The sequence below is a fragment of the Littorina saxatilis genome, linkage group LG9 (assembly GCF_037325665.1).
Source record: "Littorina saxatilis isolate snail1 linkage group LG9, US_GU_Lsax_2.0, whole genome shotgun sequence".
NCBI classification, from domain to species: Eukaryota; Metazoa; Mollusca; class Gastropoda; order Littorinimorpha; family Littorinidae; genus Littorina; species Littorina saxatilis.
In genome coordinates this window covers 14,806,782-14,821,799 of record NC_090253.1, presented here as the reverse complement: position 1 = coordinate 14,821,799, position 15,018 = coordinate 14,806,782, and the positions used below count along the sequence as shown (strand labels likewise).

The 15,018-nt window shown below is 43.8% G+C and overlaps 1 protein-coding gene across 1 annotated transcript in view; it reads left to right on the top strand.

The window, feature by feature from the left end:
* Positions 1-14,508: 14,508 nt before the first annotated feature.
* The window catches only part of LOC138975360 (uncharacterized), a 3,790-nt gene continuing 3,280 nt past the window's right edge, over positions 14,509-15,018 (top strand). The window contains exon 1 of the mRNA XM_070348021.1: positions 14,509-14,715. Coding sequence (XP_070204122.1) covers positions 14,665-14,715 — 51 coding nt within the window. The 5' untranslated portion in view covers positions 14,509-14,664. The remainder of the gene's footprint in view (positions 14,716-15,018) is intronic.

Genomic DNA, 15,018 nt, shown 5'->3' with positions numbered 1-15,018 from the left:
TGTTATAATTGTTCGTGCTTATGTGTTTTTACATTTAGTCAAGTTTTGACTAAATGTTTTAACATACAGGGGGGAATCGAGACGATGGTCGTGGTGTATGTGTGTGTGTGACTGTCTGTCTGTCTGTCTGTGTGTGTGTGTGTGTGTAGAGCGATTCAGACTAAACTACTGGGCCGATCTTTATGAAATTTGACATGAGAGTTCCTGGGTATGATATCCCCGGACGTTTTTTTCATTTTTTCGATCAATACCTTTGATGACGTCATATCCGGCTTTTTGTAAAAGTTGAGGCGGCACTGTCACACCCTCATTTTTCCATTAAAGTGATTGAAATTTTGGCAAAGCAATCTTCGACGAAGGTCGGGGTTTGGTATTGCATTTCAGCTTGGTGGCGTAAAAACTGAGTGAGTTTGGTCATTAAAAATCGGAAACTTGTAATTAAAATTATTTTTTTATTAAACGATCCAAAAACAATTTCATCTTATTCTTCGTCATTTTCTGATTCCAAAAACCTATACATATGTTATATTTGGATTAAAAACAAGCTCTGAAATTTAAAAATATAAAAATTATGATCAAAATTAAATTTCCGAAATCGTTTTAAAAGCTATTTCATCTTATTCCTTGTCGGTTCTTGATTCCAAAAACATATAGATATGATATGTTTGGATTAAAAACACGCTCAGAAAGTTAAAACGAAGAGAGGTACAGTAAAGCGTGCTATGAAGCACAGCGCAATCGCTACCGCGCCAAACAGGCTCGTCACTTTCACTGCCTTTTGCACTAGCGGCGGACTACGTTCAGTTTCATTCTGTGAGTTCCACAGCTTGACTAAATGTAGTAATTTCGCCTTACGCGACTTGTTTTATGCTGAGACAGCACTTAACACAAATTTACACATATGCACACAACATCCATCCTCATTGCGCTCAGCCAAAAACTTAACCCTGGCAGTTACAGATGCTGGAGGAGAAATTAGAAACTTACATGTATTTAAATCACAAAAACAACACGAGGAAGTAACTGGCTGGGTCTCACCTGTGTGCTTTCTTGTATGACTGCGCAGGCCGTTTGAGTTGATGAACAGCAACCCACAGGTGTCACACCTGTATCTCTTGCGCCGAGCCTGGCTCCTCCGGTGCAATGCCAATGAGTAGGCGTGCGTGAACACCTTGTCGCAACAGTCACACCTGAGCGCTGTGTTCTCCGTGTGGCTGCGCAGATGGCCTCGCCAAACGCTGGCGGTTGGGAAAGTTTCGCCGCACTGGATGCAGATGTTCTTCATCTTCCGCACCTGGTGGGAGAAGCTGTCTTGTTGCAGGTGCTCGTCGACGTTGGCAAAGTACTGCCGGCAGGTGGCGCAGGTGTACAGGTCTGTCATCTCGTGAACCACCTGCAGGTGCGTCAGGCACAACAAATCCGTAGAAAATTTCATCTGGCATAAGCTGCAAGTTGTTGAAGTTTTTTCAGATGTTGGTTTGTTGATGTCCTGGTTGCCCCAAAGGATATCAAACGCAGTTTCTGATGGAGCGGTGCTTTCGATGCTTAGCTTGTTCCATGAGCTATGAACCGCAGACTGAGTTTCTGCTGGGTCATCATTGTTCCATGAGCTATGAACCGCAGACTGAGTTTCTGCTGGGTCATCATTGTTCCATGAGCTATGAACCGCAGGCTGAGTTTCTGCTGGGTCATCATTGTTCCATGAGCTATTGACCGCAGGCTGAGTTTCTGCTGGTTCAGCATTGTTAATACTCAGTTTGTTCCATGAGCTATCAACCGCAGGCTGAGTTTGTGATGATGAAGAGTTTGGGTTCCTTCCATTGCTCCATGGGCTGGGATCAACCGCAGACTGAGTTTCTGACGGTGTAGTATGGTGGGTGCTTGTGTTGCTCAATGAGCTATCAACCGCACACTGAGTTTCTGGAGGTGTAGCATCGTGGGTGCTTGTGTTGCTCCATGAGCTATCAAACGCAGACTGAGTTTCTGGAGGTGTAGCATGGTGGGTGCTTGTGTTGCTCCATGAGCTATCAACCGCAGACTGAGTTTCTGGAGGTGTGGCATGGTGGGTGCTTGTGTTGCTCCATGAGCTATCAACCGCAGACTGAGTTTCTGGAGGTGTGGCGTGGTGGGTGCTTGTGTTGCTCCATGAGCTATCAAACGCAGACTGAGTTTCTGGAAGTGTCGCATGGTGGGTGCTTGTGTTGCCCCATGAGCTATCAACCGCAGACTGAGTTTCTGGAGGTGTCGCATGGTGGGTGCTTGTGTTGCTCCATGAGCTATCAATCGCAGACTGAGTTTCTGATGGTGTCGCATGGTGGGTGCTTGTGTTGCTCCATGAGCTATCAACCGCAGACTGAGTTTCTGACGGTGTAGCATGGTGGGTGCTTGTGTTGCTCCATGAGCTATCAACCGCAGACTGAGTTTCTGACGGTGTAGCATGGTGGGTGCTTGTGTTGCTCCATGAGCTATCAACCGCAGACTGAGTTTCTGGAGGTGTAGCATGGTGGGTGCTTGTGTTGCTCCATGAGCTATCAACCGCAGACTGAGTTTCTGATGGTGTAGCATGGTGGGTGCTTGTGTTGCTCCATGAGCTATCAACCGCAGACTGAGTTTCTGGAAGTGTCGCATGGTGGGTGCTTGTGTTGCTCCATGAGCTATCAACCGCAGACTGAGTTTCTGGAAGTGTAGCATGGTGGGTGCTTGTGTTGCTCCATGAGCTATCAACCGCAGACTGAGTTTCTGGAGGTGTAGCATGGTGGGTGCTTGTGTTGCTCCATGAGCTATCAACCGCAGACTGAGTTTCTGGAGGTGTAGCATGGTGGGTGCTTGTGTTGCTCCATGAGCTATCAACCGCAGACTGAGTTTCTGATGGTGTAGCATGGTGGGTGCTTGGGTTGCTCCATGGGCTGGGATCAACCGCAGACTGAGTTTCTGATGGTGTCGCATGGTGGGTGCTTGTGTTGCTCCATGAGCTATCAACCGCAGACTGAGTTTCTGACGGTGTAGCATGGTGGGTGCTTGTGTTGCTCCATGAGCTATCAACCGCAGACTGAGTTTCTGATGGTGTCGCATGGTGGGTGCTTGTGTTGCTCCATGAGCTATCAACCGCAGACTGAGTTTCTGGAGGTGTAGCATTGTTAATACTCAGTTTGTCCCATGTGCTCTCCGCCACAGACTGAGTTACTGAAGGTGTAGCAATGTGGGTGATTAGATTGCTCCAAGATGTATTAACCCCAGACTGGGTTTCTGAATATGTAGAGTTGTTTGTGCTCGTTGAGCTATGAACGGCAGACCGCTTTTGTGATGGTGTAGCCTTGTGGGAGCTTGGGTTGCTCCAAGATGTGTTAACCCCAGACTGGGTTTCTGAGGGTGTAGCGTTGTTTATGCTCGTTGAGCTATCAACGGCAGACCGCGTTAGTGATGGCGTAGCCTTGTTAATACTCAGTTTGTTCCATGTGTTAACCACATGAGTTTCTGATGGTGGACTGTAAAAGTCTGAGGGGGTATGCACGAAGATGTTCTGCCTGCCGTTCACCTTTGGATGTATGAGCACATGCTGAACCAAAGGCTTGTGTGACGCTTTTCCATTCTGCAACTCCGACTGCTGAGTGTTGTACACAGATAATTCCTGCCTTTCATGAGGGATATACATAAACATTATTTTGTCCCCCACAGGCACTCTGACAACGCACCTCACCCCTTTCTTCCCATTTTCAAGCTGGTTCGCATGCGTCTCTGGCAGAATTGAACGATATTTGGATCTGGTAAACTGACAGCCTTGTTTGCGGTCAGGTGCAGAACATTCCTTAACGCGGCTCTGCATGAAACTGTTGCAAACGTGAGACTGAAGGTACCGGAGATTTCTTCCTGGGCTGCGTGCTGCCGGCATGTGTGTCAATTTGATGTGTCTGATGCACTGCGCATCACAGTCAAACTTGGCCCGGCAAACTCCGCAGATGTGCTTGGGCCTGGTTGAACCATGCGCAGACTGTTGGCGGTTGTTGTTCACACTGCACCAAGTCATCGCTGACAGGCTCTGAGAAGTCTTGCTTGGACACCTCTGCACATGAGTCACAGGGAACAGAGTATAAGTCTTTAACAACAGAATAGGAACAAGAGACTGCAGGTGAGAATTTGTTTGTTTGTTTGTTTGTTTGTTTGTTTGTTTGCTTAACGCCCAGCCGACCACGAAGGGCCATATCAGGGCGGTGCTGCTTTGACATATAACTGACGTGCGCCACACACAAGACAGAAGTCGCAGCACAGGCTTCATGTCTCACCCAGTCACATTATTCTGACACCGGACCAACCAGTCCTAGCACTAACCCCATAATGCCAGACGCCAGGCGGAGCAGCCACTAGATTGCCAATTTCAAAGTCTTAGGTATGACTCGGCCGGGGTTCGAACCCACGACCTCCCGATCACGGGGCGGACGCCTTACCACTAGGCCAACCGTGCCGGTCTACTGCAGGCGAGAAGAACAAAAACAAGGTAACACAGAAAATGTACTCATCAATACTAGAAACACGTGACGAACAATAAAAACACATTGTTTTTTCATTTTCTTTCTCTTTCCGTCGTCTCTCCTTGTTTTAGTGTAGCTGACGAAGACAATCGTCGAAACCGGTCTGTGCTTTTATTTTTCGTCACGTGTTTCTGGTATTGGTGAGTACATTTTCATTGTTGTCCTGTTCTTTAACTGTAAAGAACAGTCAAACCACTTGCACTTTATAGTAACTTCAACAGATCAATGCACGGCACCTGTTAATTCTTCAACTAAATCATGACATGTCTTTTCATTAAAAGGTTCTACCATTACAGGTTTTACTGTACAGTGATACCTTGGTACCTGAAACACGAGACCCCCTGATATGAGGACACCTCTCAAGAAAGGACACTGTTGTCCCTTGTCTACTGACCTGACTAAAAATGTATACTCGTCATGAAAGGACACCTGCAATGTACTTTTGTAGGGACACTGTTTTGCTTGTCCAGAGGGTGTCTTAGCTAACGCTGTCATTGGAGGTACCACGGTAAAAAGAATTGACCCCAGCCATTTTCATTACTTTGTCAATCCATTGATTGAACATTTTTGGTCACTTCCTCCCAGTGGAAAGCTTAGCAGCAACAAGAGTCGCGCAACCCAAATGTGTACGTGTGTATAGGTGTAATTAGCTACCTGAACTTCTGGCAGTATCACCACGTTCTTTAACCTGTGAATCCAGGATCACAAGTCTAGTACATATAGGTACCTTCGATGAAAGGACACCCTTTGGCCTAGCTGAAAGTGTCCCTACTGACATTGCAGGTGGCCTGTCATGGCAGGTACACTTTGGTAGAGATAATAGAAAAGGGACAAGAGAAGGTGTCCTTTTTAGGGAGGTGTCCTCTCATGAGAGGGGCCACACATAGCAGGTACCACTGTGCAACCAAATAAGTCCCTGGCATTTACTTGTCATGAAAAAAAACATGCACAGTGTAGGAACACTTTCTTGCTGCTCTAGATCGAGGGTGTCCTTTCGTTGGAGGTACTACTCTGCAAATGCTGACCGGTTCAATGTGAGGTATTTCAACTTTAAAGCTAACAGCAGGCAATACTCACGTGATTCAGTTCCGCTGACGGTAGTCCAACCCTCACTGGAAGGTCCATTGCCTCATCTTCATCCTCCTCATCGTCTTCCTTTATTTCCTTTATCTCCTCCTCCCCCTCCTCTGATTCTGACTTCTCTTCTTTCACCTCAAAAAAGGGTTCTTCTCTGCCATCCTCCTCACAGGTACTGGTGTTCGGTTCACTCGCACCGAAACAGGGTTCATGAGCACCGAGTCCTGGTACACATGCACCAAGGTAGAGTTCAACCTTGGTAGTGGAATGAAGCCTTCTTGGAGAAAAAGAGGTCTCTTTTGCTGTCGTCAGGGGCAGTCCACATATAGCATTTTCTTCTCTGAATGTTGGGTGAAGCTTGTCTGACGCGAGACTGACGTTAGCCTCAAACGTACCAAACCTCTTGATAACTGTGGTAGGTTGATTGGTGTTTGTTCCTTCCTTCTCTCTGGGGTTTAACCATGGCGGTGTCCTTCTTGCTGTGCCTGCAGCCTGTTCTGATGACATCCATTGTCTCATCTGTAATTCCTTTGATCTGATATTACATGGGTTTGAACTTGGAACTTTTGTTGCCTGCAAGGAATAGTTAAGATGAGTTTCTGACACCGTGTCCTTTAACTTAAGGCTATTCAGTGATGAACTCTGTTGCGGTGTGAGATCAAGTTCTTTTGTTGCCTGCAAGGAATAGTTAAGATGATTTTCTGACACCGTGTCCTTTAACTTAAGGCTATTCAGTGATGAACTCTGTTGCGGTGTGAGATCAAGTTCTTTTGTTGCCTGCAAGGAATAGTTAAGATGAGTTTCTGACACCGTGTTCTTTAACTTAAGGCTATTCAGTGATGAACTCTGTTGCGGTGTGAGATCAAGTTCTTTTGTTTCCACTCCGCTTAATTCAGATTCTAATTCAGAGGTAGGTTCAGTTTTGAAATTAGCAGGTAGGCTTGTAGCCATGTAGCCATGGCAGTCTGCAACCGTTTCATTTTCATCTTCGCTAACTTTCAATGCTTCCCATTGTTCAGGGTTGATGCACTCGGCCAAACTCATGACGCTGACAATTTTAGGTTCAAATTCAACGCTTGGCACAGGTTCAAACGAGGCATTGCTGGGTTCAGTCAAACTCATGACGTTGACAATATCATGGTCAAACTCAACGCTTGGCACAGGTTCAAACGAGGCACTGCTGGGTTCAGTCAAACTCATGACGTTGACAATATTATGGTCAAATTCAACGCTTGGCACAGGCCGTTCAAACGAGGCATTGCTGGGTTCAGTCAAACTCATGACGTTGACAATATAATGGTCAAACTCAACGCTTGGCACAGGTTCAAACGAGGCATTGCTAGGTTCAGTCAAACTCATGACGTTGACAATGTTAAGTTCAGATTCAACGCTAGTCACAGATTTAACCGAAGCTTCGCTGAGTTCAAAATCTGGTTCTATCTTTACTACAAAGTTGTTTGTGTCTGGCGACAGATACGAAGACTCAGCAGCTGTTTGTTGCCCAACAGAACTTGGTAGGTTGTCAATGTCTGACACGTCAGAACACTCTGTCAGTCTCAGGCAAGTTTCTTTCTCTACTGACTGTTGGTTGACACATTGTGAGCGTGGAGTGGAAGGCGATCTCATACTCCGGACTGGGACAAGATGGCTGCTGCCGGAGTCGGGGAAAGACGAAAAAGATGAGTCGGAGTTATGGTCAGGTGTCACTGAATGCTTTCTCTTTTCTTTCAAGGATGAGTCGGAGTTATGGTCAGGTGTCACTGAATGCTTTCTCTTTCCTTTCAAAGATGAGTCGGAGTTATGGTCAGGTGTCACTGAATGCTTTCTCTTTCCTTTCAAAGATGAGTCGGAGGTATGGTCAGGTGTCACTGAATGCTTTCTCTTTCTTTTCTTGTGCTTTGCCTTGCTTTGTGTCCAGTGTGTAAAAGAACAGTCCAGTTTAATGGTCATCTTCATTTTGTGTAAAGACTGCACATGGTACTCCATGCTGAACTAAAAACACCAACCTGAGAACTACTTGGCTAACATTTATGACCCGACACAATTACATTTCTCTTCTTGGCCTGCTGCCACCCTTGCGCAATGAATCATCTTTTTGAGAACTCCGACTTTTTCTTAGCTGAAGTGGCGAATCTTGAAGTATATGCTGATTTGACAAAAATAAAGATCCATTCTCCATTGGTACTAATTAATGGTAGCAGTCATGACTTTTCACTCTGCTAGTTTCCACGCCTGAAAGCTGTGTACAGTTGTCATGCCTGACAGCTGTTTATAGTTTCCACGCCTGAAAGCTGTGTACAGTTGTAGTGCCTGACAGCTGTTTATAGTTTCCACGCCTAAAAGCTGTGTGTACAGTTGTCGTGCCTAACAGCTGTTTATAGTTTCCACGCCTGAAAGCTGTGTATATAGTTGTCATGCCTGAAAGCAAAGACACACACGTAAGTGAATAAAATCAGTAATTGCCAGATTCACATTTCCTGCATTTCATTGGTGTGGTAAGGTAATATATCTGGAAGCATTTAAGTCCAAATATCCCAGCTATCCTATGTTCATGCCATTGAAGCATCCCCAAACACATACAAAAACATGAGGTCCCCCCCCCTCCCCCACCACAGACAGTGACAGACACAAATTAGAGAAGTTGACATTGCAAAATCCCCCCCCCCCCCCCCGTCCCCAAAGACAAGTGACCACAACACACAAAAGCATGCAAAGTTGCCATTGCAACCCCCCCTCCCCACGGACAGTGACAAACACAAACAAACATGAGAAGTTCCCATTATAACACCCCCTGCCCCCTCTTTCCACAGACGGTGACAAACATAAACAAACATGAGAAGTTCCCATTGTAACACCCCCCCCCCCTCTTTCCACAGACGGTGACAAACACAAACAAACATGAGATGTTCCCATTGTTATACACCCCCCCCCTCTTTCCACAAAGGGTGACAAACACAAACATGAGAAGTTCCCCTTGTAACACCGCCCTCCCCCCTCTTTCCACAGACGGTGACAAACACAGACAAACATGAGAAGTTCCCATTGAACCCCCCCCCCCCCTTTCCACAGACGGTGACGAACACAAATAAACATGAGAAGTTCCCATTGTAACATCCTCCTCCCCTCCAGACAGAAAGTGACATACAGACACAAACATGAGAAGTTCTTTTGCTATTGCACCCCCCCCCTCCACACACACACACACCACCTCGCCATTTACAGTAACAATCAGACACAAACATGATACGTTACCACAGAAACATTAGCCCCCCCCCCACACACACACAAAGGGACAATCACGCAAACATGGGAAGTTGCCATTGTAATATCTCTCTCCCCCCTCCCCACACACAATGACAAAACAGCCACAAACATGAGAAGTTGCCTACCACCCCTAGGCTCTCCCCAACAATGACAGACAAAACCATGAGAAGTTGCTATAGCAATCCCCCTCCCCACAGACAGTTACATAGAGACACAAACATGAAAAGTTGCAATTGCAACCCCCCCCCCTAGACAGTTACATAGAGACACAAACAAAAGAAGTTGCCATTGCAACATGAATCATTCACGTGAATCGTGCTTGCTTCATCATAATGATAAAACGTTGTCTTGATATTTAAATTCTATTCATAATTTCATCATCATGAGGGAACAAGAACTTGAAGAATCTTACGTACCCTGGTGACAATTAAGTCATAAAAAGGCATGACTTTTCCCCCAAGAAATATGGTCATAACATCACAGAATGATCGAACATACAGTTACGGAACGAAAAAATGAAATCAGATTAAAGCGTTCTTACCTTGTCAAGTCGCCGCACATTTGATATCTTCGAGTGAATAGTGCTCACGTTGAAAGAGTGCGCTGCAACGAGCTGAAGCAAACCAAATTAAAATACGAACCGTATGAAGATGAGGGAAAAAGAAACTCAGTCACACTGACATGCACGCGGGGTCAGTGAAACACGGGAAGCAAGGGAATTGCATACATGCAGCTTTGCAACACATCTGAAACTAGTGAGTTCTGCCGCTCAGTAACAGAAAGATGGGGTTTGAGAACTGGGGTAATATAAAATAGGTTTTATAAGATGACGTTTTGCTTTTTGCTTTTATTATATTTTTCATTTTTTATTCATTTTTGGGTCAAAGCAAACTTGGGAGATTTTGGGTCAAGGCAAACTTGGGAGATTTGACTTCAGTTACTCTCATGAGCCGGTGGCGGCTCAGTTCGGAACGAAGTAATTTAAAGGACCAGACCACGCTGTTTTAGCGTCAAAAACGCTTCGAATCGTGTTCCTGCGCGACCGAACACTTCCCGATGTTTGCAGTTAGTTAGAAAACCACTTTCTTACCGTCTTCAACAATGTTTGGTTTACTTCGGAATCTTCTAAGGCCGTAATCCGACGAATTTTGTGACCGAAGCGACGGATTTCTTCTCCAAAACGACCCGCCATTGTGCCGCGTGATCTTCGCGAGACTGGCTTATGAATAAATTATCCGTGACGTCACACCGTGTGGGGATGGTTGTTTACCAACATGACAACAAGCGTAACTGCAGACGAAATTGAACCGTACATGTTCGAACTACCGGTTTCTCTCCTCGAATCAAGCATGAAAGATGAGGGTGGAGGCCACTTCCAGCAGTAGTGAAACAGTGACGATGAAAATTGCGACACTGTTTGTCTCAGCGATCAAAGGTAAACACGCCCGCTCTCTGTGCTGAACTTATCGTCTGCTTTCGAGTCTGTGCTATTTTTTCACTCTCGCCTTGTCAACGCACTCGCGAATAAGTGGGATATTGTTTAAGTGTTCATGCATTGCATTCACGAGTAAAAGAACAACAGCTCATCGCAGTTTTAACTGTTCTTGATTATTTCAGAGACTGGTGTCAGAGTGGCCACTGTACCTGTTGTATTGTGTGGGAGGGGCAGATTTGAGAGAGAGAGGAAGCTAGCCTGAGGAACATTGTAGAATGAAAACTTGCAGGGGAGCAAGAATGCATCACCAGCCACGAAGGTGTACATACAACTTTTTTTGAGGTGCCTATATTTGTTTGATTGTTAAATGTATGTATTTGTTGTTGTTTTTAAAGGCTATCAAGAAAACTGTTGTCATTTAAATTTGTAACACTCAGTCACATATAGTTTCACACACACACACACAAGATTAACTCACTTGCATGCCCACAGAAGTTTGCTCTTCACATTGTTCTGTTGTTGTTTTTATAATGTAATCATTGTAACATCAACACTCAGTAATAACCAATATTACAACACAATCACTTTTTCATCAGAACTCACTCACATACTACATGACTTTGTATTAAACCCTGGTTTATGGACACTTGCATTTGTACTTTGCATGGGAAAGCAGCCTGTAGCAGTCAAAGTCTGGGCACTGTTGCATTGTAGTCTTGCTGTGTATGCAGAGCTTTGTTGTAGCTGCCATAGACCAGTGTTGCCATAGGCCAGTGTTAGGATCACCACCCCCTCAAACAGCTCGTTCAGTTAACCTGATGCCTGTTTTAGACAGAAAAAAAAGTTACCACAATCAGCAGAACTTTCACCGGAGAAAGGGCATCATTCTTTCATACTTTCTTTCTCATAGCTTTCATTACACTAAATAACATCCATCTTAAGACCTATTTTGAGCCTTAATTTAAGTTGACTAGTAATGATATTAATCATAATGTATTTATTTTTATAATGTACAAACTAGAGTATGTATGTGGATATGTGTGTGATGGTGCTGGTATGGATATGTGTGGTTTGGGTTATGTGTGTACTGATGTGTACATTTTATGTGTTTTGTATGTTTTACGAGTGCGATTTTATGTGATGTTATTCTGTACACCAGCCAAAACAAAATGTCTGGTATATTAGATAATAAACGCACCTTTAAATTTATTAGCGACTACACCCCGTCACCCTCCAGTCCCCCTCCCCCCCATTACACCCTACACTTTTAACATTGTATAAAAAATCATGTCCCAATATAGGTCCCTAGTTACCTGGGAGGACGTTAAGCTCCATAATCAACATCAACAACGTATTGAATTGAATTGAAAAGCTGGGGTTAGGAGGTCTAACTTCTTGAATTAAAGTTGTTGTTTTTTCTCAGGTGCATGTAGTTTTTTATTTGCTTGAAATCATGGTGTATTCTGGTTGTAAGAGAAGAGTCAATTTCCTTGTAAGCCTGCAAAATTAAAATTTGTCATTTTTGAAGTAGCCTACATTTTTGTAAGAGTCCAAAATAGTCCAGGATAAGGAGGAAAAACATAGGGTGGGTCAGGAAATCTGAAACATTGCATAGTTTTGTTTTGCCTATGTAGACACAAAAAGTACTTAGAGCACTTTTTCCCCCCCAAGAGAGCATAGCTTAGTTTTAATTATTTTAATGCCACTGTTAGCAAGAGGAGTACTACAGACAGCAATCAAACAGTGGGTTTTTTCTGTAGACATTGTTATTTCTGTTTAGGTGTTTCAGTAGTTTTCTATGCGGATAAATCATGCTGCATGATCACTAGAAACAATCCAGCTCTGTAGCATGCAAGTTTTTTAAAGGTTTTTTTCCCCATGTTACTCTGAGAGAAAAAAAACAACCCACAGAGATAAAGTTGAACTGGCAGTTTGACTGAAGCAGTGGTAATAACACAGAGTGCTCTTCCTACAATCAATTTTCTTATGTGGATGATGATGTCCACACATGTACTTGATTGTATTATTTTGCTAGACTATGTGTTTCTGTTAGATATATCTGCTCACATGATTGTTGTTCATAATTTGACATTACATTTACTGCTGATCAAAATGTATTGTTGGAATAGGTCTGCTTAATATTCTGACTGCAGTTTTGTAATAAAATCAAATAACACAGATGTTTTAAGTATCAAAGTGCTTTTCACACACACACACACACACACACACACACACACACACACACACACACACACACACACACACACACACACACACACACACACTCACACACTATGAGTATGACTGCAAACATGAATTTGTACTTGTATTAATTATAATTACTGTATTACAGAACCTGATCTGAAAAAAAGGACAACAGCAAATTATTCATGCAAGCTTGCTGTATTAACGATTTCTTTATCTATTTAATACAACACTGAATTATATAACAACTATAACAACGTGTGTGTGTTTGTGTGAATGTCTATGTGTATATGGACGGACACTGATTAAACCTGAGACTCATCGATTACCCAGGTGAGTGTAAAAGAGGGAGAGAGAGAGGGAACTTTAAGGTGGGTGCATGGGGACGGACATATAGTAACAGATATATTTTTAATCTGTAATCTTAACACATGTGCTTAAAATTAGGAACAGATGCCATTCCACTACAAATACTGTCAGTCTGACAAAAACGCCCAGTGACACTGAACCCCTATCCCTTACAGAACACATTCAGAAAACATGTACTCACTTCCTTTCGTCTGCGTTTAGTGAAAGCAGATCGTTCTGATGACATTGGTATCCGGTTTCTGACCTCCTGTGAGTGGTCAACAATTGTCGGAACTGGAACTGCGTTAGGCAACAGCTGTTTTGTGTGTGCCAGGTTTTCTTGCCGGCTTAACTGCGTTCGCATTGGAAGAAAGTGTCGCGAAACACACAACATCGTGTTGGCCGTTTCCAGTTAATCAGTCTTGCTGCAGAAGTTGTAAGCCCATCGGGAAAAGGTGACAACTGATGCCTGAACCTTTTTTCTATACTTCATAGCTATCAGCAGCCGTGCGCATTCCTTCGGCGTGCTGTTGATGCTCGATTTAGGCAAACGCCCACTTGAGCGTAAGCTGTAACTTTCGGTTTCCAAACACTAAGTGACGTCACAGCCGGTTCTCGTCTACTGGCGGCCATTTCGAAGTCTCGTTTAGCAGACGAATTTGGCGGAACGTTTTTAATTAAATCACAATGATTAAGCTACGAATCGGTGAATTTCTTTACATTTTTGGAATCTTTAGGTGCATTTCTCTAACCTTCAGTCATCGGTTAGTGGTTCTAATAACCTTTAAAACAGCGTGGTCTGGTCCTTTAAACATTCCTAATACTGAACTGAACTTCATCAGATTCATTGACCCAAGGAAAAGGAAGGAAGAAAAAAAGAAAGAAGATTTAAGCAGAACTGGAAATGACTCAGTTTAAGAACGATTTATATTTTCAATCTTTTATTTATTTATTCTAGTAATTTATCAGTTCAGACCGAACAGTGAGAGGCGATATGGACACAAAGTACTATTCAGCCGGAGAGCGGCATCATGCTTCATGCATGCTGTCTATCAGTATTTGCTTGAATGACTCGCCAGCGTGCACGAAGCCGAACACAAGTCAAACCATTATCACGTGCAGCTCACGCCAATCACGGATACTCGTGGCCAAAACACAGTCTCAAATCGCCCTATCAGTAACCTGGACTGTTGTTCTTGTTGTTGACTGTTGTTGATGTTGATGTTGTTGTTGTTGTTAATTATGTTCACACACACACACGCACACACACACACACACACACCACACACACAGGCTAGCACACAGACGCTAGCACACAGACACACACACACACACTTACACACACACACACACACACACACACACACACACACACACACACACACACACACACACAGAGGCATTATCATCACAACTGATAAGACATGATACATCCCACAATACTGAAAGAATCAAACGAACAGAACAAATGAAAATCCACATTAAAACGATCACAATGCACTGTGGATAATCGCCGAGCCACATAACGTTGCACGAAACTGGATAACCCGATCACTCCCTCCCACCAACCCCCCTACCTCTCACCATTCCGCACAGACATGTGGTATCAACCGCCCACAAGGGGGCGTACTCCATAAGCCATTCAGCCTTAATTTTCTGATCAGTGTCTCTCCAACTGTTCGAGGCGTTGCAAGGTTAGGTGACTGCGTATATGTTTCTACATAATTTGATTTGAAGGGCGCGTAACGTTGACAAACCAAAGAAAAAGCGTACATTACCGGGCCGATTTTCCTGCTAAAAGTGACAAAAATGAAGGCCTGGTTGTCCCTTGGATGCGCTCTGGCTCTGCTTTTTGTGGCGGTAAGTGTGTTACCTTTTTCCTTCAAGTTTTCTAATGTATAGCAATTAGTTTCCTTATTATTTAACTCATTTCTTTTGGCGAAGGCACCGACTTTCCAGAGATGAAACAACAATACCAGATACGTTGAAACAAAAATCTATATGAGTTATTCGCGCTCTTTACTTTAAAGACCAAGGGGTCAACGTTTTTGGGAATGTTTTAATTTGTCAAAAATTAAAAACTCGATAAACTAACAATTCTTGTTTTTGTGATTTTAATTATTTGATTGTACGACTTGGTAACGATATCTACCACTGATGCTT